General features: G+C 39.7%; 1 protein-coding gene across 2 annotated transcripts; it reads left to right on the top strand.

Annotated features, from left to right (window-relative positions):
- Nucleotides 1–5,540: 5,540 nt before the first annotated feature.
- On the top strand, nt 5,541–10,287 carry LOC147628264 (FkbM family methyltransferase). 2 transcript variants are annotated; one of them, XM_086813322.1, is made up of 3 exons: nt 5,541–5,690; nt 7,667–8,374; nt 9,548–10,287. In XM_086813322.1, exons 2-3 carry the CDS (start codon nt 7,706–7,708, stop codon nt 9,914–9,916), a joined length of 1,038 nt encoding a protein of 345 aa, XP_086669448.1. In that variant the 5' UTR covers nt 5,541–5,690; nt 7,667–7,705; the 3' UTR covers nt 9,917–10,287. The 2 variants fall into 2 exon arrangements, with proteins under 2 accessions (XP_086669448.1, XP_086669449.1); XM_086813323.1 differs by having other exon boundaries at nt 5,547–5,690; nt 7,677–8,374.
- The last annotated feature ends 16,836 nt before the right edge of the window (nt 10,288–27,123 follow it).

Raw genomic sequence — 27,123 nt, 5'->3', positions numbered from 1 at the left:
AAAACGTACTACACTTGGACCATCCCATGTCAAAGAGACTTAAGACATATATTCTCATAATGTGTACATTTCGTTACCTATTTAAGTGAGCTATAATTGTGAGGACCTCCCCCTCGCTATCCTCATTGAATTCAATGGATAGCGTCGACACATGGATGTCTTGATACAACATTCTTGAATTCTACAATCAATGTGAATCTAATTAGTACCAAATTTATTTTAAAAAACTTAACACCGCGTAGAAAAAGTAAGCAATTTAAGATGACTCACATTTACTAATCTCCTCCATCCATGCCACAACGTGATGATTGCCATCCCACACATAAAACATCTTGTTGCTCCATAAATTCCCACTCTATACCTTCGATCACATTCTTGAATTTCTCGTTTCTCATTCGCCATATGGCATCCCATGCACTAACATCATCTTGCGTCACTTCTTTAATAGGATTATAGGAGGAGGAGATAGAACAAATGAACTTGCATTGATCGACAACATAGCCATTTATATAGAATTCCCTTGCTAGCTTCTTGTGCCTAAACTACATTCTTCTTATAGAGGGTTTAGGCAGCACAAGTCTGCATAAGGGAATAGGTGGCAAAGGAGTGGATTTCTGCACCTGCAATGCACACACACACATGTTGTGCTTAGGAGCCATAAAAATACCTTATGCGAGATTTAGTAAAAAGTGGATAACAATTACCTTTACTCTATTCAGGCTGTCGTGTGGGAGTTCTAGTCGCAAACGTGAAGTGGTCTTCACTATCGCCTTCTTTTTCAGTTCCCTCCGCCACCTACTACTTCCTTTGTTGCTTTCATGGACTTTGAAGAAGCACCTTTTTTTGAAGAGCATGGTGGATTTCTTCAAGGAGGAGCATAATCATCATCATCTTCTTGCACTATTTTCCTCCTCTTCTTTGTACTTATCACTTCTTAGCTTGCTTGTTTGGCAGGTGTTCCCTTTAAGTGTTGTGCACACTTTGGATGTGGGGTTTCCTTTTATGTGTTTAGATCAATCTAAACACATCGACTTATACGAGATAAATTATTTAATCGCTTGCTACAAATTACTTAATTGCTTGCTACAAATTACTTAATCGCTTGCTCCAAATTACTCTCAACAAAACCACCAAAAAGAGTATAATTGCAAAGGTGAGAGAGATATATATAAAACCACTAATGCAATGGCTTGCTACAAAAAAAATTAGAATCACCACAAAAAAGAGCATAATTGCAAAAGCGAGAGAGATTTAACAACACTTACGCAATTGCTTGCTGGCCATAAAATGATGTGGCCTATGGTTGGATTTAACATGCTTATATCACCATCTTCGAGGGGGAAAGGACGAGATACTTACCCCACTTTGACATCCTCAATCGACATGCCAATGACGTGACCAGGTGATAAAGAAATTCCATGGACAGTATCCATAGTAGGGTTTACATGCAAAACGGTCCCAGTAGCTACTTTGAACATTTAGAACACTTGTGTCCCTCGTTCAAGTTGAGAAGGCGCCATGTAGAAAAGAGGAGCTCGAAAGAGGATTGCAAAATAAGACCGCTCGAAAGGAGATTGGAAGAGGAGAGAAAGACCGAACAAATAGAGTGAACAAAAAATAAAGAAACTAAAAAGATATAAACAAAAGAAGAAGAGATATAAATAGAAAAAAAAGCTATAAATAGAGAGAAAGCTTAAATAAAGAGAGAGCTATAAATAGAGAGAAAGCTAGAAAAAAAAGCTATAAATAGAGAGAAAGCTTAAATAAAGAGAGAGCTATAAATAGAGAGAAAGCTTAAATAAAGAGAGAGTTATAAATAGGGAGAGAGCTAAAAAAATAGAGAGAAAAATATTAATAAATAAATTTTAAGATTCGAAAAATTCTAGGGTTTGGAAAATTTTAGGGTTTGAGAGAAAGAGAGAGAGGGAGAGGGAGAGAGAGAGAGAGAGAGAGAGAGGGAGGCAGGGAGGAAGGGAGGGAGGGAGAAAGAGAGAGGGAGGGAGGGAGGGAGGGAGAAAGAGAGAAGGAAGCGGTCACAATCCACACAAAGTGTGAGAGAGAGTGAGAGAGAGCGTGCGTTGGTGAGAGAGAGAGAGAGAGAGAGAGAGAGAGAGAGGTGGTGGCCTTAAGTGAGGGGAGGGTCCCCTCACTTAAGGCCACCACCTCTCTCTCTCTCTCTCTCTCTCTCTCTCTCTCTCTCTCTCTCTCTCTCTCGATAAACCACCTCTCTATGAGAGATAAGAAATCTGTAAGATCAAATGGGGGTAGTGGTGATCACCACCAAGACTAGTGAATTATGTAGGTGCATCAAAGTTTTGCTCCTGAAGTATGATAATTCACTAACCTCATTGAACAAGAGGGTAGTGTTAATGCATTCTCCACAAATCTAAAGAAAGGCAAAAGGAAGGGCTCCGATAACCCTAATGTTTTCTAAGAAAAAGAAGAAATTAAAGGAAAACTATTTCTATTGTGACAATCCTAGTCATGTGATTAAATCATGTAGGCATAAGGAAGAAGAGAATGGCACTTTAAAGCCTTTGAAGAAGGAGTCTAGGAAAGTACTGAATAGAACCAGAGACATCTGTGGAAACTGAAGAGATATGTGCAAAGGCTCAACACACGGTGGTTCATGGATTATGAACAACGAGTTAAAAAGCTCCCTCGAGACTATGGGGGAGTCCATCTATTTATGAACTATGGGGAATGATGGGGAACGATGCCAAATGCCCAGCCATGGGAACATGTACTATTTCTTTTGTTTCTAACAATGGTGATACAGTAGCAACTAAAGAGTCACAGAAGAAGGTTAAAAGATTCTCAAGTAGTGAGGATTTGAAAAGTATGTGATGAGATGTTGTGGATTTTAATCTTAAAAAAGATTAATAAGGTGGCTTAGAGTTTGTGTCAATTCATGTGCATCTTGTCTTTCATGTCAATAAATTGAAGGAGGTTTTGGGTGTAAAAGATAGCGTGGTGTTTTGCTAAGATATTGCATCTATTTATGTTCTTGATTAGCCAATTATGGCTTTTGATCGTAGGAAATCACCAAAGCAACGCAACCTCCACCTTTAGCATGGACTTCTTTGCAGCTTGATGCAGGAAAGCCTAAATTATTTCTTATGGAAATGGATTTTGTCTTTCATGTCAATAAATTGAAAGAAGTTTTGGGTGCAGAAGATAGCACATCTATTTATGTTCTTGATTAACCAATTATGGTTGTTGATCGTAGGAAATCACCAAAGCAACACAACCTCCACTTGTAGCATGGACTTCCTTGCATTTTGATGCAGGGCAGCATGTATTATTTCCTATGGAGATGGATTTTGAGGACAGAGAACCAGTGCATACGGTGTTGCAAAAGGGTATTCTCTAAGTGTGGTACCTAAATGATATATGTAACTTTTGGATGGTGCAGAACCTCTGACCATTAAGGATGCACCATATATACATAGATATATGGTGCAGAACCTTTGACCATTAAGGATGCACCTATATACATAGATTCACAATGTTAGAGGAGCAAAATAGAGCTCAGGAGAATCTTGTACACTATTCTCTTATATAAGAGGTACTCAAGGTTTATGAGCCCACCATCCTTGTTTGAAGCATAAGGGGATCCAAACTAGATGACAACCATGCAAGAAAAATATGACTCCATCCTCAAAAATGACACTCTAGATTTTTTGGTTCACCTTTTGAGGCCTAAGTTAATTAATACTAAGTGGGTCTACAAGGCCAAATATAGGTCTAATAGTACTTTTGGAAAAGCACAAGTTTCCAAAGGCTCGAACAAGTTGAAAGGTAAAACTAGTTTTCAAAGGCTTGAACAAATTGAAAGTACAAGCTAAAACTAGTTTCCAAAGGCTCGAATAAGTTGAAAGTTTTAACTTTCATTAGAATTTTTCCCTCTATAGAGGTAGTTCACACTTGGGTGGACATTTGGGGGGGGTTGTTGGATATCAATACTCCACTCTCATGTTGTATTGTCTAGGCATTGGGCTAGCTCATGTTTATACGACCCTTATTATGACGAGTAACCATGGTTAAGTAGCTCAAGCACTTAACATTCTTGTATTCACACGGGATGGTGGCCTAGGAGGCTAGATAGTTTAGAGATAGCCTGGATTAGATTTGGCACACTCCAAAATAGGAGGAGTAACCATGGATAAGTAGCTCAGGCACCCGACATTCTTATATTCGCACGGGATGGTGGCCTAGGAGGCTAGATGGTTTAGAGATGGCTTGGATGGTGGCTTAAGAGGCTAGATGGTTTAGAAATAGCTTGGATTGGATTTGGCACACGACGAAACAGGCTATATGATATAGTAGATTATCATCCCATAATGATCCATAGAGACTTTACTCTTGGAGCCCCTATCCTAACATTGTGGGGCTCAGAGATGGACACCGACCGTGGAAGGTGGTGTAGAGTAATTTCTAGTTCATCTTTATGGATGGAGGCATCAATTATCAAGTCTTTATGGATGGTGGTATCGATTATGATCGCCGTGTGGTGTTGAGTAATTTCTAGTTCATCTTTATAAACCAAGTCTAAACCATGGATAGTGGCATCGATTATGATCACAGGCCTGCACAATCATGCTCTCATCATGGTCGCCCCAGTAGGTATACATACTCCCTAGCCTCGGGTATACACCTTTGTCTCAATAGTTCTTAATCAACCCCATCAAAGATCCCTCCATTGGAACATAAGGGTGTGGGTCTTTTCCATTTATTGTATCACATCAATAATACAATATTCTTTTCTTTCTCTATTGTTGTGCAATTTGAGTTTTTAAATTTTATGTTGTGAAAGATCCTACTTCTTGTGACTATTCTTTTATATACACTAGACATTCTACATTGTTATTTAAATTTAATAATAATCAATAACTAATGTCTATCATATGAATTTACTACATTCATATAATATACTTGCATTATAAATTTATAATTTTCATTAGATTCACATATATTGCTTATTTTCTATATTGAGAAGTGGAAAAGAGGGAAAGAAACAAAAAGAAGAAATAAACTTTGGCTAGATAGAGATTTCAAGAAAATACTTTCTATAAAGAGCATGCCTTAGCTAGGGGGGAGAAAGAGACAAATAAAAAATCATTTTATGTTATTATTTCGAATTCCCCACATTAAACAGGGTCACCACATGTTCATTTTTAGGGCATTAGTAAGTAGTTAATTGGCTTTTGTATTACTACCTAAAGGTTAGAGAACTTACTTTACAATTATCCATGTTGACTCTCGTCGATGTGGCGATTGTGGACTTACAAATTCCAATGCATGTTCCTTTATGGATGCATGTAGGAATGTCTCTAACTAAGTGTTCAATCTAATGTTTTGGTATGTTTGATTAGCACTTTAAACGAGACTAAGAGTTGCCTTTTATAGAAAGTAGGAATGTGTCTCTAACCAAGTGTTCAATCGAATGTTTTGGTATGTTTGATAAGTGTGTTTTCTCCATCGAAATTTGATAGCACTTTAAACGAGACAAAGACTTGCCTTTTATAGAAAGTAGGCCAAAAAATGTGGAGAGAAAGAGGGAAGAGTGAGTGCGCAGTCATGGTGGTATGGAAATATAAGCTAAGAGCTGAGCTATGGTGGTATGTATGCGCAGTCGTGAAGCATGGTGGTGCCAATGAGGCGGATCTGCTCTGCCGGGCGTGATATCGGTAAGGATTTTTTGCTTCACAAACAATCATGTGTTCCTTTGCTCAACCAATCTATGCCTAGTCTTGTATCATGCAAATCCTTCCCACTTTCTCTGGCCATTACGTTAATTGAACAGAGTTCTTCCATAGCTTACATAAATACATACATACATAGCCGATTGGCAGCAAGACATGACGGTTATGGACAGGCCTCTGAACCAAGGAGATTACATGCATTTACTACACAGAATAGCATCACACTCTTACTGGATTTTCATGTATGAATGATGGTAAGCATGTATGTATATTACACGGAGCTTGTAGCCCAGCGGCATGTGTTACTGGATTTTCATGTATACATACATTCATACATATGTATGCACGCGTGTATGTATGTGCATATATGCGTATGTGCATACTTACTTCGTATGTATAAACATGCATGCATGCACTTTTACATACATACATGCATGCACTTTTACATACATACATTCATGAAATGCCACTAAAGATGTGGTACTATGCAGTGTAATAAATGCATGTTATCTCCTCGGTTCAGATGCTTTTGCTTCCCCCCTCCTTGCCATCAAGTCTTGGTTCTATTAGTCATCCATGATAGTGCTTCTCTGTTGTCTTGATACAAAGCTTGATCCAGGACCCTGCATGGGAAATACATAGCCTTTAATATGGCATAGCTCACCATACTTTCATGTAAACTACATATATAGCCATGTTGTTGTGCTTACCGTACATTCATGTAAGCCACATATGTAGCATCTAATAGCATCACGTTGTGGTGCTTACCATACTTTCATGTAAACTATGTAGCTATCATGTTGTCCTTGCCATGTAAATTACATACAGAGAATCTAATGGCATCATGTTGTGATACTTACCATGCTTTCATGTAAACTACGTACATAGCATCTAATGGCTTCGTGTGGTGGTGCTTACCATAGTTTTTTTTATACGCGTATGGAAAATATTCCATACTTCCATACCCATATGCATATGGTCACGTATGGAAAAACTTTTCATACTTGAGCCAAAAAAGAAAATGTTTTGCATCTTTTCTAGGCACTAGCAGGGTCCACATTTGTAATTGATATGCTTAACAAAGAAAAAGATGAGGAGCGCTTGATTGCCTTGCAAGATTTGCAAGAGGCTATTGCAAGAGGCAGATGAGGCTTTGGAACCTCTTTCGATTGCTCCACCCTCTACAGATGGCCAGCCATCCTCTAGCCATGTTGGGACATCATGCTCAGTTGCTACTATGACTTATGAGTTTGATGATGATGAGGAGGAGGAGTTTGCAGATGAGGATGAGGAGCCCATTGATCATGCTGAGGATGAGGGAAGCTTTGATGAGACTTAGGGTTACTTAGTATTCTTCCACTCTCTACGTATGTTTTGTCCACTTCCTACTTATGTTTTTCCTCACTGCTCAGGAGTCAGTCTACAGGTTTTGCGGCTTGCCCACTGAGCAGTGAGCACTCCATCATGATTCATCCATGTTTTTGCTCGCTTCCACTCATGTTTTATTCAGCTTCTTTAGGCTTGGACCTCCTCATGTTTGTCCACATGGCACAACCTACAAGTGACAGGTTTTGGCATTTGCCCACTCCACACCTAGTCCCTACTTATATAACATGTTACATGATACATCATTGATCATACATGTATGATGTAAACAAGTTACAGTAATATAAAGTCGAGTTTGGATTATGGCTCTACATCATTTATGTTTTTTCTAATCCCAAAATCTTTGCAGTTTCAAGTTTCTTTGGTTTTTCGTGTCATATGTAGCATGTTTTTCCTTAAATTTAGGGTGCCGTATGGTATCCAACGTATGGAATTTATTGGGGGTGTGAACCGTACTTTTTTCGTACTTCCATACCCGTATGCGTTTGCCGTATGGTTCCCATATGGAAAAACTATGGTGCGTACCATGCTTTCATGTAAACTATTCATCATTACTCTTTTGTTTTGATGCAAAGTTTGATGCAGGACACTGCATGGGACACGCATAGCATATAATGGCATTTGGAAAGTCCCCAGCATGGAGGAGAGAAAAAAGCAGTTTTGTCCGACATGAACTCAGGAAGAGTATTGCTTGCTGTGTAGGTTCCATCCTTGTTATCTTGGTACTATTTGGTTTTGGGGTGTTCCCTACGTCATACACTTTGTGCAGATCACATGAGGTTGCTTTACCCAATACAACGGTGCAGTCAGAAACCGTGCAATGGCTCATGCAGAAGTCTCCCACTTCCCTTGAATTTGACTGCATTGGATCCTCACAAATCGGTCCTGTGGTGGCCCACAAGGTTGAGAAAGTGGACCATCCATTTTTCATCTCAATTGCAGACCTTGGCACCCCAGAAAAACCCAATCGGAACTTTCAGCGCATTCTCAAGGGCAAGCTCTTCCAAAAGCCCACCATTTCAGAAACTGTGCAGAGCATTCTTGAGAAGTCAAAGGCAAGTGGCTTTGATAAGGGAAGGTCTTTAGTTGTTGATGTTGGGGCGAATGTTGGGATGGCTACCTTTGCTGCTACCGCCATGGGGTACAATGTCCTTGCATTTGAGCCAGTTGTCGAGAATGTCCAGAAGCTATGTGATGGTGTTTATCTCAATCGTGTTTCCTCATTGGTGCAGTTGCACCATTTAGCAGTCTCAGATGCTCCCGGTCACATCACCATGCATAAGGTATGCAGTTGTTTTAATTTTTCCTTCTAGCTTTCTTTTGAAGCCTTTAGTTTCTTTATTTTGTATATTCATTTAAGTTTTGGACTTTTGCTCTTTCCTTCTTGCTCTGTTTTTTTGAGATGGTGGGGGTTTTTTTGTGAATAAAGAGAGACTACATTTCTGTGGAGAGGGGGAAAGAGCTACAGAGGAAACTGTATCACTCTCTAATCACATCTGAGTTCAAAAATGGACCCATGCTCCAATTGTGTAAAAGCTGCTCTATGCTCGTGCATAGAATAACAGTTGGTGTTGACGGTCTGCATCAGGTTGTGGAAATACCCTCTTTTGTCTCCCCAAAATTTATCCCTATGCATTGAGGCTGCTGATCATCTGCCACCGGGAGTCCCAGGGGGTGGAAGGATCCCAAGGTGTAGGGGATGTGTTAGGCATCTACAACAGTTATCTGATTTTGATTCAAACTTAGAACCATGTTGGTGCTCCTTTGTTGGCTTGCAGTAACCAGCCCACTCAATGTTTTTCGGCTGCCACATCTGGCCTGGCCTTTGCTGCTTGTGGGTGCCCTGTTTTAGGTACTTAGGCTTCCCAAAATGAATGAAATTTAGGTTGGTTGTGTTTCTTTGTTCTCTGACTGTACATCAACAGTCATTCAGTAATTTTCTCTTTTTATGTTGTTCACCAATGTCACCATTCTGTCAGATTGGGGCCTACATGAAGGGGACCTGTCCACTTCATACTCTCAACTACAGTCGTTCAGCAATTTGCTCTTTCTATATCATTCTTTTCTTCATTGTCACCATTCTTTACAGTTTAGTTCCAAGGAGGGGCCAGGATATAGCAAGGGATGCCACCATCCACTGTAACCCTAGTAAAGTGATCTGTTCATGTACTCTCTTGTGTAAATTTGAGCATTCTGTATTGTGTGTAAAAAAGATCATGTTTGTGAGTGTGAGTTGTGGTCATTATATATTTTTTTACCCCTCCCCCAGAGTGTCAGAATGAAGGTGAGAATGTTACTTAGGGTCATCTTCTTGTTTGTGTGTCCACAAGTGAGGTGAAGCTAGAAGTGCTCACTCCATGCTTTGTCATATGAAATGAGTTCTGGGCTTGTTTAAGATTGGAAATCTATTGCTTCTACATCCCAAATTTAATCAACAACAATCTCTTTTGAAGCAGGTTGTTGGTCGTCTAGACAACAGTGCCGTGTCAGCCACGGGGGCGAAATTAGCATTCAAATCAAATGAAGTAGTTCCCATTATGATAAGAGCTGTTACCTTGGACTCATTGCTTCCACCTTCCAGACCTGTATTGTTGTTGAAAATTGATGTGCAAGGATGGGAATATCATGTTTTGAAAGGGGCATCAAAATTGTTGTCAAGGCCTTCTCATGAGGCTCCATACATTATCTATGAAGAAGACGAAAAGCTGCTGCGAGAGAGCAATTCAACGAGTGAAGAGATTTTGCAGTTTCTAGCAAGTCATGGTTATGAGTACTGCTCAAAGGATGGTGGTGATCGACATTGCACAAAAGAAAAACCATGGTAGGGTGTCTCACTCCCCCTTTTGGAGCAGCATGGAGGGAGTGGCTCATTCTGGAGCAGCGTGGTGCTCTGGCAAGGGCCTGCTGACAACAATGGATGAGTTAATGTATCTTGTTAGGGCATCCTAGTCTTGGGTTTCTCTCTTATGCAAAATGTCCTGAGCAAGGATAGGTCCGTCAGAAAATCAGTTGGAGTATATGTTATATTTTGCGAATGTGCTTAGGCAACTTGCCCCTTTTAAGGTTTAGTTTGAATGAAGTATGAGTCATCCCCTTCACCATTACTGATGCTTGTATGTGGATAAAACATGAAGTTTACCTTAATAGAATCTTCATGTATGCAATAAGAGAGTTTTCTAACTACCTTTTCTCAATCAATATGAGAAAATAATCCTATGTCCAAGATGTCTAAGAGAACTATGTTTTTCTCGTAAATTCGATCGTGGTATTGTAGAGTCGTGTTGTCTTAACATACATACAAAAATTCCTCGAGATCATGTTCAAAGTGTACTTCATGCATAGAAAGACATGCAACAAGCCATGATAGTGAAGGGTCTTTCTATGATAGGCTCAAATGTGAATAATCAATGTTACTTTGCAATCAAAAGGTAATAGGCATTGAATGGAGAAGGATAAAGTAAGCCATGACTCTCTCTCTCTCTCTCTCTCTCTCTCTCTCTCTCTCTCTCTCTCTCTTGCAAGCCTTTGTACATATAACCCTAAGTTATGTCTTCTTTTTTCCATGTGAAGATGTGAGAGAAGAAGATGAGCACTCCAAGTTCGCAAAAGAAAACTTAGCATGGCACACAACCACGTAAACGACCTCGAGCATGTACATCAATGCACACACCATACTCACATGCCTCTTGTGGACATCATTGGCCACACACCATCCTCACTTGTCCCTCATGTTCATCATTGGCCAAAAACCGTACTCACATGTCTCTCGTGTACATCATTGGCCACACATTGTACTTAGATGCGCCTCATGTACATCACTAGCCACACACCGTACTGACATGAACCTCCTGTACATGTACATCATTGGAGCACATCACTAGACACACACCATACTTACAATGCCCCTTGTGTATATCATTGACCACACATCGTGCTCTTTAGCCATATATCCATGAAACTCCTTTGTTATATCCTCACCTCCTTGATCTGTACAAAGGGTGTACATCACTGACCACACATCGTACTCTTTAGCCATAAATGCATGAAACTCCTTTGATATATACTCACCTCCTTGATCTGTACGAAGGGTGTCAACTTACATGCAAACACATTTTCAACCATAGAGATAAGTGTCTAAAGCATGTAAAAACCTTTGACTTTAGATACACTCGTATGTACCTCAAGTAATCATCAATAAAAGTCACAAAGTAGAGATATTCCCCTATCGATGATATCCTCATAGAACCACATACATCACTATGTATAAGTTGTAGTTTGTGGATATCCCTTACTAATCCATCTTTTGGGAATGATGCTTGTTGCATCTTTGTCCAAATGCACCCCACATATATGTTTGAGAGGAGCCTCAAGCTTTGGCAACTCCGACACCATCTCTTGTCTTTTAGGACTCAACAAATTGTCAAAATTCAAGTAATTGAACAAGAATTATGTGTCACTCTCTCTTGTACTTGTCCAACTTATAAAGCCCATGGCATAGAGTACCGAATATCATAGTGATGTTTCCATCACTTCAGTCATGAATTGCATACTTGTCATCAACAAACTTGACCACTAGGCTTGTCCTAGAAAGAGCAGAGATTGTCAAAAAGTTCTTTTTAATGCTTGGAACAAACAAGACTTCTGAGAGCATGATTGTCCCACCATTTTGCTTTACAATGAGCACAACCTTACCAACTCTTTTCATTGGATATGAGGAGTTGTTTGCACATGTGGTTGTGCCTCCTTGAGGAGCAGACTTAAGGGAGGAAAACAAATGACACTGAGAAGTAATGTACTTACTAGCATCATTATCAAAATCCTAGGCATGATGATTTGTCCACCATTGACATGTATACATCATGGATAGAAGGGCCATGACTACAGTGCACAATAAATTCCCAACCCTCATGTGCTTAGTTCGGTAGCTCCTTCTTTTCAACACTTGGTGTTGATGCACCAGTAGCCATGCATGACACTTTCTTCTTCTCTTTATCGAGCCTTTTTTTTGCATTCATTGATATAATGACATAGCTTCCGACAGTAGTTGAATTCGCCTTTCTTGTTAGGCTTATCACCCCCCTTCTTGGCATCCTTGCTAGAAGACTGGGTTGATTCTACCTTTGGCTTATAGTAGCCGCTTTGAGAAAAAGCTTTGTATTTACCTTTTGGACTGGCAATGATGCTTGATCTCCCACACTCATACTAGTTTGGTTTTGCCAAGAATGCTCTTCTTGTAAGAGCACTGTGGGGTTACCCTTCATCATGAGCCGAAGTGTGTATACAAACCCTATGAATTTAGTAAAGTTATGAAAAGTAGACACCAATGAATTTTCTCGACATGTCTCATCAATACATGAAAGCTTCTCCCAAAGAACTTTAATTCTTGTGAGAAACTTATTCATTAAATCTCCCCCATTCATATATTCGGACTCTAACTGCTTACGTAAGTAGGCCAATCCTGCCTTCGTACGCACTTGATAAAGTGCAACAAGCGTATCCTAAGCCTGCTTGGTAATTTTACATGAGCAAATATTAAGAATAATGCTCATTTTCACCAAAAGTGCCACCAATGCATGTGCTTGTGCATCCTTGCCACCATCCCACGTGGCTTGTTCCAATGTGGGAGGTGTGGAGGCAAATGCCATAGTTACATTTGAACTAGTACCACCATCCAAAGTACCTCTACTATCTTGTGTTGGTAAGACATAGCATGGCTCAATGCCAATAACAACATTCCAAAGCCCTTTGGCAACCAATAATACATGATGTATCATATAGGACCACAACTAAGTAGTTGTTCCCATTAAGCTTATCCTTAGCAAAGCATTACAAATACATGACTGCCTACCATTTTAGCATGCAAATAACAATCTCTGACACAAAATACAAATATTCCAACTACCTATAGGTACTGTCAATGCCCATCGAATGCAAGCGAGATAATTGTGAGTAGATTACTGATGACGAAGGAAACCTACAAAGTGTTTAAAAAATGACAGTGTAGACTATAGAAATGTTACCAGCAAGAATGTAGAAATTAATAATAAGGATAACTGTTTCTCACCGATTTACCTCTCAACGAAATGGCAAGAAGTAAGAGACTAGTCAGGCAATGCCGGGGAGACATGTAGCCACCCACCAGAGCCTCTAGACTCGAACACCAACTCTAGAGTGGTCATGGGGACACTCAGAACACCGCTCCACTTTAGAACTCCACACACTCTCACTTTGTCTCACTCCACTACATAACTCTCTCACTCTCTTTCACGTGCACATCATGTTTATTAAAATAGAGGCACAACACTCTTATTCAACACATAGCAGAGAGTACACGGATATATAATGAATAGCAACATTGCTCTTTGTTTACTGTATTACTTCCAGAATCAGTACAAGTTCACTACAGAGCAACTGCTTGACACAAAGCTACGACTTTCTAAGAAATATAACTATGTTAGGCTTCACATCACTGGCTATCAACTACTAGATGTGAGCTAGTTGCAGCATGCAACCTTCAAACTCGTGCATCCTACGAACCTTGCAGTAGTGACCAGCCATCCTTTTAAGCTTAGTCTTCTTGATCTTAGTAATAACGGCTACTTTGGTGGTTACAGCCCGCTACCTTCGCACATGCAGTACCGAGGTGGTGCTCATGACATGGAAGGTGGTTCAACTAAGCATTCTGTCGCCACTAAGTTGCTGGGCGCGTAACACCTGGCACGCCCGGTGTTGGAGCTTCTGCTCCCGAACCCATTCCCTTGACAAATTTATATTTAAACTTTATGAACATCTCTGGAGGAGTACGGTCCGGAATGTACATATTATTTGAGTAAGTGGCATATTTTTTCATCCTCTTCAGCTTTGTTGCCTGCTGTTCTGTACACCCAAGACCTTTGTTGTCAGTTTGCGGAGTCTACAGGTTAAAAACTCTTACCACTGGTCGAAGTGAGATCTGCCTTAGAATTTCCTTTTCTGCCATTGAGATAGGCCTCCACTCAACTTGTGTGGCTTCTTCGTATTTTGCCGAATGTTTTAGAAGTGGGCTTTGTATCTTTTCCGCATCTGGATCTCCGGTGCCCCATTTTCAAATATCAGCACTAGTTGGTTGGAGCATCTTGCTTCCCTCCGAAGTTTGAGAGAACCAGTACTGAGAGCATGGATGCGTCGGAGAAAGGGGTTTCCTGGTCAGTATATGGACCTTATTCTGTCTCCATTCTGAAAGTATGGTGGTAGCTCTTTGTTAGCCTTCCACAGTTCTGAGAACTGTTAGCCTTCAACAGTTCTGAGAACATTACAAAGAATCGATTATCCGTGCTGGCCCATGGGGCTGCTGAGCTGTTGGATAGTTTGTCTTTCAAGTGCTCATTTTCTTTGCTTAGAGCTTGGTTGATATCTTGCAGCTTCTAGACCTGAACCAGCAGCTCTCCGTGCTCTTTTCCTTGGCACACCGATCGGCAACATTTTTGGGTTGTCCGTGGCTAATTCAGCATCAGCCTTCACCGCTCTACAAGTTCTGCTTATTGCTTGGCGGCCTCTTCTTTTGCTTCATGCAACTCTAGCTTCCACTATAGTCTGGTTTTCTGGGTCTGCCGTACCCTTTTCACTGCTGGACATGCCTCCTCTATCTACTTTAGGAGTGATGTCTTTTGTACTCTGGCCAATCCTCGGGCCTTTCTCTTCTTAGTTGTTCTTCATTTTTGAGACAGTGCTGCATCTCTATTTCTAGTGCGTTCATCTCATTGATTGTGTCCATTTCAAACTTTGTGCTTTTCTCGATATTTTTCTTGTATTCTTCTGCCTATGTCTTGGCTTGTCTCTATCTTTAAAGGCTTCTCTCAAAATCTCCGCATACTCTTGGGAGGGTGTGGCGTCCTGCAATTCTTGGTGTAATTCCTGCTAGCTTTTTGGCCTCCTTCTCGCAGTGAGATGCCTTTCAAGCAGTGTCCTTCAGGGCTAGATAACCAAGTTCTAGTCTTCATCTATGTTGCTTACTTGGACCCACCCAAGTACATCCTTTCAGGAAGTACTTGGGTGGGGGGACCCTTGGCCCCTGCTTCTGTAGGCTGTTGCTTCTTTGTTGTTGTTGCTGCTCTTTGTCTATGTCATCATCTTCATCTAGGTCATGGATGACCTTTTGTGCCTTATAAGTGATCTATTCCTGAATTTGTAATAGGGCTTCCAGGGCTTGGTCCCAGACCTTTCTGAGTCTGGCCTTCATTGTTTTAATGATTGCCACTTTAGAATCAAGCAAAAGGCATAAAATCTCTTTTTCTTCTTGGGTCTTTAGGGTTTGAACCTCCGTATGGGTGACTGCCAACGTTATTGTGCTCTCCAACACTTCTTCTTTTAGCCCTTGGATGGCGTTACCTTCGCCCCAGACCTTGGCTTGCTTTCGAGCTTCTGCTAACTCTACTCTCAGCCTTTCCACCTGAGCTTGAAGCATGTTTTTCTTGCTGGTGAGGGTTCTAATCTTCCCTTCACTCAACTCTTTCTTTTGCGACTAAGGCCTTCTCCGCCAAAGCGAGCTTGTTTTTAGCATTTCTACGTTATGCTGAGCCATTACATTTGCTTTGTTCTCCAAGTCCCTGGCTTTAGCTGCAACATTTTTGAGCAGCTCGTATTATTACTGATTCAAGGCACACATTTGATTGATGGTGCTCCAGACCTTTGATGCATATTCCTCCATGGAAGCGAGGGCATGAGAGAGAATGTTTTGGGCCACAGTCATCAGACCTTTATTCATGTGCAGTGGGGAGTTGTGCCTCCAATTCTCCGGATAGCTTGGGGCTGTGGCTTGGTCCTTCCTGCATCTTTTGTGCCAAAGCTGCCACCCAAGGCTGAAGTTCCGGTGGTATGGATAGCTCCGCCCCTACGAACAACTTCCCCTTTTGAACTTCTTCTTCTCTCTTTTTCTGATGTTCCTCTTCTTTCCTCTTTCTCTCTTCCTCCTCCTTCCTTCTCTTTCCTTCTTCCTCCTTTTTCCTTTTCTCTTTCTCCAGATTTTTCTTCTTTTCTGCTTCTGTGTCACGGAGCTAATTTTCTAGGAAAATAGAGTCTTAAAGAAACTTTGCAAGGATTGATTTAACTCATCAAATACCACATGCTCAACATATTCAATAATTGAGAGAAAACAAATAAAAATACTTAGCTCACAAAGCACGACTCCAAGTATCTAGTCTATTCCCCACACGAGTATTTACGAGATAATTTATTCCAAATTAGGCCATAGCCTCCAAAAATATAAAAAGGCATTTTTCTTGCAAGACACTCTCTTATGCTCAAAATAGAGTGCCTATAAATTGAGGCTAGGGTTTAAAGCATATCACGATTTTGAAAAATTATTAAAGATAAATTCTACGCTTGATAAACTAAGACTTTCCAAATAAATCAAAATGTGTACAAGCCAGAACATGTATATACAAAGCTTGCTTACAAAAATGGTGTACCAAGTAATAAATTTGTGCAATTCCTTCTCAATCTTCAGAATCCTCTTCACCTATAAAATAACTAACAATAAATTGATGAAACAAATATTCCATAAGTATACAAACCATAATCACACACATGTTTGCCAAGCGTAAGTAACCCGGGAATCACCCCAAACCAATTGAAACTAACATTGGAGGCCCCAAACACATGTTAATATCCACCAAACGTATTTATATTTATAATGGTATAATCCATGATATTAACATAATTTGGCTTAACGCAAAGATAATCCAAGCATCCTCGAATTATCTAAGAGGGTAGAATAATATTTTTAAGAGGGCTTAAAGTATATTTTTAAGAGGGCTTAAAATATATTCCCATAAAACATCCCCTCTTGCTTGAGTTTGCAATTGCCCTCAATTGTCGATTTGTTGAAAAGAATGGAGGATCTGAGGGAAAGCATGAAAATATTTCTAAGGCACCCATCTTGCATCTTCACGAGGATGATTTTGGCTCATAGAACTCAATGGTTCACTTTAAATAACAAAAATGTTGTGAATACTAGAACGTCTACTTAAAGCATCTGCTATAATATTTTCTTTGTCTAGTTCATATTGAATCATGGGTTGAAAACTTTGGATAAATGAAGCCTATTTAATATGTTGATCAGAGATCAATGGTTGGGTCAACAAATGACGAATGCTTTGGTGGTTTGTCTTAATTAAGAATTCAGATCCCATTAAATAATGTTTCCAAAGTCTTAAAGCATGAACAACCGCAACTAATTCTTTGTCATATGTACTATAATTTCTTTCTGTTGGTTTAAGCTTACGACTTTCATAGACAATGGGATATCCATCTTGCATAAGAACAGAACCAAAGCCTTGCCCACTTGTATATCAGTTAACTACAACAAAGAATGGTCGTTGAAAATTTGGTAGTGTAAGAACTGGTGCATGAGTTAATGCTTTCTTAAGTTCAAGGAAGGATTGATCCTGTCTACTAGTCTAATCAAAATTTCTAGTATTCTTAAAAGAAGTTTAGTCAAAGGATGTGCAATGTATGCAAAATTTCTAACGAACCTCATGTAGTAGCTACATAATCCACGAAAAGATTGGAGTTCGTGAATATCACATAGTCTAGGCCAATTAGCAATGCTTTTGATCTTTTTGGGGTCTAGTCAAATACCATCAGCAGAAATAATGTGTCTTAGATATTCAATTTCTTCTTGAAAGAATTTACTCTTTTCAAAATTAACATAAATCTGATTCTCTTGAAAAAGTGAGAACACTTTTTTGAAATGTTGTTCATGCTCTTGACGATTGAAAACTAAGATATCATTGAAAAACACTACAACAAAATTTTGATATTTTAAGAATATTCTATTCCATCATTTTGTTGAAGTAGCTGGAGCATTAGTCAAACCAAATGGCATAACTAAAAACTCATAAAATAACCAGTTTTGGGTTCTGAAAAGGTAGCCTTGAAGATATCTCCTTCGTCCATTCGAATTTGATGATAACCAGACGTTAGGTCAAACTTGCTAAAGACTTGGGCTCCCTTAAGCTCATCTAGCAAGTCATCCACTCGAGGTTCCGATATCGATTCTTGACAGTAATCTTTTTTAGTGCACGACAATCGATACATAGTCAAGATGTTCCATTCTTCTTTTTAACGAGAAGAACTTGAGCACTAAATGGAGAACTGCTAGGTCTAATAATTCTTTCTCTGTTCTTCAACTTGCCTTTGAATTTCCTTTTGCTCAAGCATGTTGACTATATAAGGAGATTTACATGTCTCAATTCTATGGTCTTTTGGACGAGGCTTGGGTAAACCAAGTGGTAAATCATCTATGAAGCAATTAGAGAACTTAGAGATGAAAGGGCCATGAGAGATTTGATTTGGAATCATCTTGAGCAGTAAGCTGGTTGACAAAAATAAAAAATATCTTCTCCTTTTTTCGTATAGCTCTTTTTACTTGAGTATGAGTAAAAAATGGACCCGATTCACCTTTGGTCTGACATTAAAGACAAATTTCTTGGTCACCTTTTATTAACCACATGGTATGAGTTTCATAGTCAATCTGGGGATTATGCTCATGTCTCCATGGCATACCTAAGTTGACATCCACACCTTGCAAAGGAGCTACTAAAAATGTTCTCTTTTCTTTTAGTGAACCCATTTGTAATTCTAAATCCTTAACCTCTTTTGTGCAATTGTATTTAGTACCTTGAAATGCAGCTTTTACTTTGTAACTAGAGTACGATGCATCTAGGTTAAGTGCTTTCAATGCTTTTCCAGAAATGAAATCATGAGAGCTACCATCATCATGAGAGCTACCATCATCATGCAATATAGAAATTGATTTTCTTTTTATTTTCCCTTGAATTCTCAATAAAGCATGAATTGAAAACTTACCTTCATTAGAATAGTTGGGATCAGAGTTACCCTCTTGCTTGAAAGAATCATCGTCATCTTCTTCAATAAAGTTGAGTCGAGCCATCGATGCAGAATTCTTCTTTTTGTCAGGACAGTCTTGCGCGCGAGGTGTCCTTCCTTGCGACATTTGTAACATCTCAAGATTCGATTCTTTGGTTGACCATTTGAGGGTTTGTTGTTGTTATCCTTCCGAGCATCTCCTTTAATCACCTCTTTACCGTTTTACATCTTGGATTTATCAAAACTACTGGAAGGGAAAGAAGATTTAGTAGAATTTGTAAAGGATTTATCCTGCATCCTGAAATCTGTAGATATAGATGTTTTACGTTATGAATTTAAAGCGAGGTCCATAGCAGAACTAAGGCCATGTGGATGAAATGTTAAGAGATGTAATCGTTGTGTGTATGTGTATGTGTGAAAGCACCCTAAAGGTGCAAGATATTGTGGCAAGATAGGAATGCCACATGTAAATATTGCATGGTGTGTGAGTGTTGACCAAAAGAGTGGAAAAGGAGTTGCCACATGGATGATGATGTGTAAAGTGGGATAAGGCTAGAGGGCCTATATCATTGTATGGTTCACTTGAGATATGCAATAGAGCTATTGTTGAATGTGCAATCTCTCTCTCTCTCTCTCTAGTCATGGAGTTTTTAGTGTGGTTTAATCCACCTTAATGTTGCTTAATCATTTCTATCACCATGATCAATCCCATTTTAGGATTGTTAACATGTTATCAGAGCTTGGGTGGGCTCTTGGTTATGGTGATTATTATGTATATTAGCTTGTTTGTGTGTTTGTTTGATTAAGCATGTTATTATGGTTCATTTTATAATAAAAAAATTATGCACACTCTATTATTGTTCTCTATTTACATTTGAGAGAGGAGTTCAAAGCTGCCTATGAAGCTGAAAATCAAGATTTCAGCATTATGAAGACTATGGAGTCTTTATCAAAAATCAAAGAAGCTACCCAAGAGAGTTGCAAATGGAGTTTTGCAACAAAGAGAAGATTTGCATCAAGGGAAGATGCAAATGGAGTTGGAGACGGAGATTTATGTCATCATCAAGAAGCTGCCAACAAAGCTTTGTGAAGGTAAAACTGTGATTTTGCCTCAAGTTTTTGTTATTGAACATGGAAGAAGGGTTGCTGATTTGTGGGATGAGAAGATCCCATGGTTCTTTGCATTTGGGCAGCAAAGAGTGTAAGAGGTGCAAGCTTTTCAACTTGGTGGCAAGCTATAATGGGCTGATTTGCAGCTCATGTTAGAGCATGTTATAAGGGCATGGCTCACAAAGTTGCTCATGGAAGATGGGCAACAATGGTGGAATCACTTAATAGCTTTCACATGTTTGGCACCTAGAGGTTTCTTGTGAGAAATCTAGTTGAAGGCACCCTTGGAGTGGTTTCCTTGTGAGAGAAGCCGCATGGAAAGCTTGCTTGTCAAAGATGGAAGAGGCAAGCAGTTATGGAGCTCATGTGTGAGCTCAACATGGCCATGTAAATGGCTATGATGAAATCTTATGAAAAAGGTTGAAGAGGCAAAGATTTGTGCATCAAGAAGGATTCATTCATGAAGCATGCTATGGTAAAAGACATGCAATTTAGAGCTCAAGGAGCTCACAATAGCCATATTTATGGCCACACTTGTAAACCTCAACTTGGAGGTGTGAAGAGGAAAATGAATGGCAGCAAGAGCAAGCAAGCTCACAACAGATCGAACGAGAAGTAAATGCATTTGGAGAAGAAGGAGCACATCAAAAGTGCGTTCGAGCAGTTGTAGGCTCATGAAGCAAGCCATCATCAACAGTTGAGCAGGTCTTGCGAACCTTGCTCACAACCAAAGTAAAAACAAAGTTAGCAGCCCCCGTGTAGAGCCAGGCTACAAAGCGAAGCAAAAGTGAATGTAAGCAGCTGCAGCAAAGTGTGAGTGCAAGCAGAGCTCATCACACACAGTTGCGCTAGAGGCACAGACCCATGGGTGCAGCCGCCATAAGAGGGTGCTGCATGGAATCTCTCAGAGTATATGAGAGAATCACAGCTACATAAAGGTGCAAGCTTTGGCTATGGCGTAGAAAAGCTGTGCAGTGATAGTAGCGCAAGAGCAAGGAAAGCTGCAAATTAGAAAGCGCAGTAGCAGCAAACAGAAAAGTATGTCAAGTGAAGGCGAAGACTAGAGAAGAAAAGTGGTGCCCAGCGCAGGAAGCAGCATCAAACATCAACGCTGGGAAGACCGCCATAGTTGGCTGCTGTGCAGAATCAGTCGAGAGGAAGGAGAAGAAGACGACTCTCTGTGTGCCAGGGAACCTGACGACTGCAGCAGAATCGTTGGTGTTCACAGCAGAGCAGGCGTCTACAGCAAGCGCATTCAACGCGCGTTTAGAAGTTTTTTTTTTATATAACCCTTATTGGCAATAAGGGTATATTCCCTTAACACCTGCAACGGATTTCTTTTCTAAGGTTCCTTAACCCCTAGATTTTGATTCACACACACCTTATATGTTCCCCACTAGGTGGTGTTAACATGGTTTAAAAATTTTTATGCATACATGTATGGAGATCACTCATCCGCATAAGGGTCCGCTGCCTGGCTTTGGCCAAAAAGGCTTTGTAATTTTTTATTTGTTTCACCCAAAAATGATGATGGACAAATGTCCATGAGCATGCGTGCTCAAAATAAAAATTTTGTAATCATCCATGGTATGAGGGTAACCATGCCCGAGCTCACCGAGAAGCTCAAAATGGTTGTTGTGATGTGTGCATGAGCGATGCACGTATAAGGTGCATGCGCATGGGTTGGTTCCCACCCGAACTTCCATGTTCAAATCGGACTCAGTGGTTCCACTGTGAGCGAGTCGGCTCAAAATGGACTAGGTGTCTAAGATGGTAGACACGGGCACACATGTTTGGTTGATGGACACTCCAATGTATCGTTGAGGGAGAGTGTTGAGAGGTAGCGATTGCGTTTGTGCAATGCTACATTGATATGGGTGATGGATGATGGGTGAGTTGTGGAACACCTCGATTAAGAGGAGGTGTTAAGAGATGTAATCGTTGTGTGTATGTGTATGTGTGAAAGCACCCTAAAGGTGCAAGATATTGTGGCAAGATAGGAATGCCACATGTAAATATTGCATGGTGTGTGAGTGTTGACCAAAAGAGTAGAAAAGGAGTTGCCACATGGATGATGATGTGTAAAGTGGGATAAGGCTAGAGGGCCTATATCATTGTATGGTTCACTTGAGATATGTAATAGAGCTATTGTTGAGTGTGCAATCTCTCTCTCTCTCTCTCTAGTCATGGAGTTTTTAGTGTGGTTTAATCCACCTTAATTATGTTGCTTAATCATTTCTATCACCATGATCAATCCCATTTTAGGATTGTTAACATGAAACATATTAACGTCAGACCTAATGGTAGACTTAAGTCCAGCAATGAATTTCCTACGTTGCTCTTTTTCCTTGAATTTTTCAATTACTTGAACTTGTAAAAGAATATCCCAAAATTTGTCAATATAAGCTTGGACATTATCTTTCTCAATCTGGTGTAGAGTATCCCATTGTTGATGTGATTTAGCCTTGTACTGAGATGGTAGAAAATGCTTCTTTAATAGTTTTTGGAACTCTTTCCATGTTGAAGGTCTATGTTCACCTTGTTTGATCACGTTCCACCATAAGGCAGCACTTTCGATCAAGTGATCACAAGCACATTCAATTTTATCCTTTTTTGAGAACTTTTTGGTAGAGAAATAGTTATCTAGTTGGCTAATCCATGCAATAAGAACTTGTGCATCCTTCTTGCTATCATAATTTTGGAAAGTGAATGCCTTTCAGCTGATCCGTGAGTCTTTCCGAGAATTTCAAGCTTTAATAGTGCGTCCAACATGATAACTTTCCTCCTCGTGTGAGTTAGAGAAGTTGGAAGAATCGCGTTTGTGTTTGGAACGCTTCACTTGACGCTCTAATTTGCGTCGTAGTTCTCGCTCACTGGAAATTTGCTCTTGAAGTGCTCAGATTTGTTCTTGCACAGTGGGTGGTGCAGGTAAAGTATCCATTGCAATTAAATAGATAAAGACAATACAATTTAATAATGCAAATGCAAATAAATGAAGACATAAGATTTACCTCTAGAATTGTTGAATTCATTGTCCAATAGGTGGCTTAGATACCGTCCTCCAAGAATTTGCCGATATGTCTTTGATGCTGAAAATTTTATTGCATGAGGCTTTCAATTTTTCAGAAAAAGAGTCAGAATCTTTTCTGAAATTTTCTACAGATCTTTTTTTTTTGAATTTTTTGGATTTTTACTTTTGTTGAGCTCCCTCTCCTCTTAAACCCCTTGGGAAATCTTTTAAAAATAAGCTTTTAAAGCTTATATAAGCTTTATAATAGTAAACTTATTATAAAGCTTATAATTATAAGATTTTCTTTGCAAAGCTTATTAAGCTTTGAAAAACATAGCTTTGTAGAAACCCGCTAGCACGCTTCAACACACGGAGAGAAAAAAAAAGCCACTGATTGTGCTCTAACAGGGAGAGAGAGAGAGAGAGAGAGAGAGAGAGAGAGAGAGAGAGAGAGAGAGAGAGAGAGAGAGAGAGAGAGAGAGAGAGAGAGAATTATGTCTACTTGCGCCTTCGATGCCCGTCTAGAGAAGAGATAAAGGAAGACTTTAAGAAATTTCTCTAATTCTTCTCTTTTTAATTCCAAAAATAAAATAAAAACTTGTAGAAGTAGTTTTCTCCACAAATTGATTTATGGAAGCTCATGCACCATCCATTCTAGGTTTCCTCTTCTGTTACAATGATTTAGTAATTGGATTATTTGGCTTAAAACTCCTTCAAAAGCTCATTCAATCCATATGGTTGGATCATTGAGAGGATTTGGCTTGCGGAAAATCACTTTTCAAGAAGAAGGTGGTTTTATGGTTTTCTGAAGAGTGGTTTGCCACCCCCTTTATCCTTTGTTCTATGCCCCTTGGATAATAGAGTGCAACTCTTCAAAAACCTTTGAATCAAGATTTTAAGCTTTCAATTCTTGTCTCCATCTTCCTAGATCTAGATCTGATACCACTGTCATAGATCTAATTTTCTAGGAAAATAAAGTCTTAAAGAAACTTTGCAAGAATTGATTTAACTCATCAAATATCACATGCTTAACATATTTAACAATTGAGAGAAAACAAATAAAAATACTTAGCTCACAAAGAATGACTCCAAGATTGGGTGCAATCATCCCCCCTCATGTATGTGGCCTATTCCCCACACATAAATATTTACGAGATACTTTATTCCAAATTAGGCCATAGCCTCCAAAAATACAAAAAGGTGTTTTTCTTGCACGACACTCTCTTATGCTCAAAATAGAGTGCCCTTAAATTGAGGCTAGCATATCACGCTTTTACAAAAAGTATTAAAGATCAAGTCTATGCTTGATAAAGTAAGGCTTTCAAAATAAATCAAAATGTGCACAAGCTAGCACATGTATATACAAAGCTTGTTTATAAAAATGGTGTACCAAGTAATAAATTTGTGCAATTCCTCCTTAATCTTCGGAATCCTCTTCATCTATAAAATAACCAACAATAAATTTGTGCAATTCCTCCTTAATCTTCGGAATCCTCTTCATCTATAAAATAACCAACAATAAATTGGTGAAACAAATATTCCATAAGTATACAAACCATAACCTTCACACATGTTTGTGAGGCGTAAGTAACCTGGGAATCACCCCTCCATACAAACCAACTAAAACAAACATTGGAGGGCCCAAACATACGTCAATATCCACCAAATGTATTAATATTTATAATGGCATCACCCATGATATTAACATAATTTGGCTTGATGCAAAGATAATCCAAGCTTCCTCGAATTATCTAAGAGGGTAGAATAATATTTTTAAGAGTATTTAAAGTATATTCCCATAACATTTTGTCTCTCTTCCATTTGTCTTTTTCTTTCTTCTTCTGCTTTCTGCTGCTTTATCACGTTTGGGTCATGCAACAGCTCTTCATCTACTATGAGCTTTCTCTTTTGTTGTCCTTCTGGGCGATTTTTAGCCACTCTTCTTCATCATCCATATCATCTTCAAACTAGCTAAAGGTCACTTTGGTGGGCTTCAAGGATCCTCTAGCTTCACGGTGTCATCGTTCCGCATAGGATTATGTGGACTTGAGATCCACAAACCTGGTGGCGTGTGCAATGGTTATTAGGTGTGCATGCACCACAATTGACTGTTTCTCCTTGGCCAATGTGGTTGCTCTCTTTGCCAAATTCTTATTGTAGATGACAGCCCAATTGATCTTTTCTCCCAACACCAGGTCTCCTTGCTTGAAAATTTTACGTTTAAAATGCCTGTCAATCTAAGCTTTTCTTCTCCGCTGCACTATCTCTGCCTATAGAGAGCTAACTTATCTTTATTCTTCTAAGGCTAGGAGCTCCTGGGATTCTTCCATTGGTAGATTTGCCACTCTCAAACTGGGCACCATAAATTCTATGGGCATTACTGCCTCTAGCCCATAGACTAGTTTGAATGGTGTTTTCCCCATTGAGACTTTGTATGATGTGTGGAATGCCCATAGGGCCTCCAGCCCATAGACTAGTTTGGTGTTTGCCCCATTGAGACTTTGTAAGATATATGGAATGCCCATAGGGTTGCATCTAGCTTCTAGTCCCAATCATTTTTGTTGGCATTTATAATCTTCTTCACGATTTTGGTCAGAATCGTGTGTTGGAAGATTCCGCCTGGCCGTTGCACTGTGGGTAATAGGTTGAGGACTTCTTGTGATTGATTAGGTACTTTTCCATCAATCCTTTCATCACCTTGTTCATGAAATGGGTGCCCTGGTCACTAACTATTTCCAGCGACGACAATCCATGCATAGCAATAATATCTTTGAAAGAGGAACTTCATAACCTCTTCTGCAGAATTTCTCTTTAGTGCTTTTAGCTTTTGGCCATTTGGTGAAATAATCAGTTTGCCACAATGATGTATTCACACTTTTGCTGCCTTTTGTGGACGGCTTGATTGGTCCAACAAAATCCAATCCCCACTTCATGAATGGAAACAGCAACAGTGTGGGTGAGATGGGCAATCCATTAGAATCACCGGGTGACCCATCTATTGATAGACATCACATTGCTTTGATTCGGTGTTGGCATCCCTCATGACTGTTGGCCACCATAGGCCTGCTTGTAAACTTTTCCAGGCTATGATTTCTCCACCCATGTGTCCCTTTATAATGCCACAGTGTGCTTCTCTTAATACTGCTTTTGCTGCTCATGGTCCAGGATACACCTGCATAGGATCCAGTCTATGCCTCTTTTGTAGAGCTGTCCTGCAATCGTAGTGAAGTTCTTGCTCCTTAAGGCAATCCTTTTCTGTCTGTCAGACATGTAATCATCCGAGAAAGTTCCAACGCCTAAAAATTACATCATATCATAATACCAATTTTCTCCCACTTCTACAGTTACTACTGTGTGAATAGGCTGGTATCTGGAAGTTACTACTGTGTGAATAGGCTGGTATCTAGAATCCAGTTTGGATAGAAAGCCGCCACCGCATTTTCTTTGTTGTGCATACGGTGCTGGTGGATGGTGAACTGAAACTCTTAGTAGAAGCATCCATCTTGTCATCTTCCCCACAAGAAAGGCTTTGTTCACCAGATAAATTAGTGCTTGGTGGTCCACATGGAAAATGAACTTGTTTTCCAAGAGGTAGTGTCAAAACTTGTTCATAGCATAAATCATTGAGAGAGCTTCCTGCTCGTCGTACTGCTATAGTTCCTTTCCACCCTTGTGAAGGTTTTGCTAGCATAATAAATGGGTTGCATATACCCCACTTACTTCTCCTACATCAGTCCACACCCACCACTACTTTGTTTGAAGCATGAACATACACATGGAACATTTCATTCCAGTTTGGGGTGGTTACTACTACTGGTGTAGTTGACACCATTCTTTTTAGCCATTTGAATGCTTTTTGACACTCCGGATTCCATTCATACTTTGCATCTTTCTTGGTGAGCACATACAATGAGTTAGCCACATGTGCTAAATATTTTAAAAATATAGCATGCCACTTAACCTTACCAAGGAACCTCTCTAGTTGCTTAATATTCTGAGAAGCAGACATTCTAGATATGGCCTCCGCTTTAGCAGGATCTATGG

The sequence above is a fragment of the Cibotium barometz genome, chromosome 19 (assembly GCF_041138505.1).
Source record: "Cibotium barometz isolate CiBa-2024 chromosome 19, ASM4113850v1, whole genome shotgun sequence".
NCBI lineage: Eukaryota > Viridiplantae > Streptophyta > Polypodiopsida > Cyatheales > Cibotiaceae > Cibotium > Cibotium barometz.
This window is presented reverse-complemented; position numbering and strand designations above follow the sequence as displayed.

Excerpts from the sequence above, each read along its gene's own strand:
- LOC147628264 (XM_086813322.1), top strand. The coding sequence starts at position 7,706 with ATGGCATTTGGAAAGTCCCCAGCATGGAGGAGAGAAAAAAGCAGTTTT. Across the intron at positions 8,375-9,547 it reads GTCACATCACCATGCATAAG|GTTGTTGGTCGTCTAGACAA; the intron begins GTATGCAGTTGT and ends CTTTTGAAGCAG.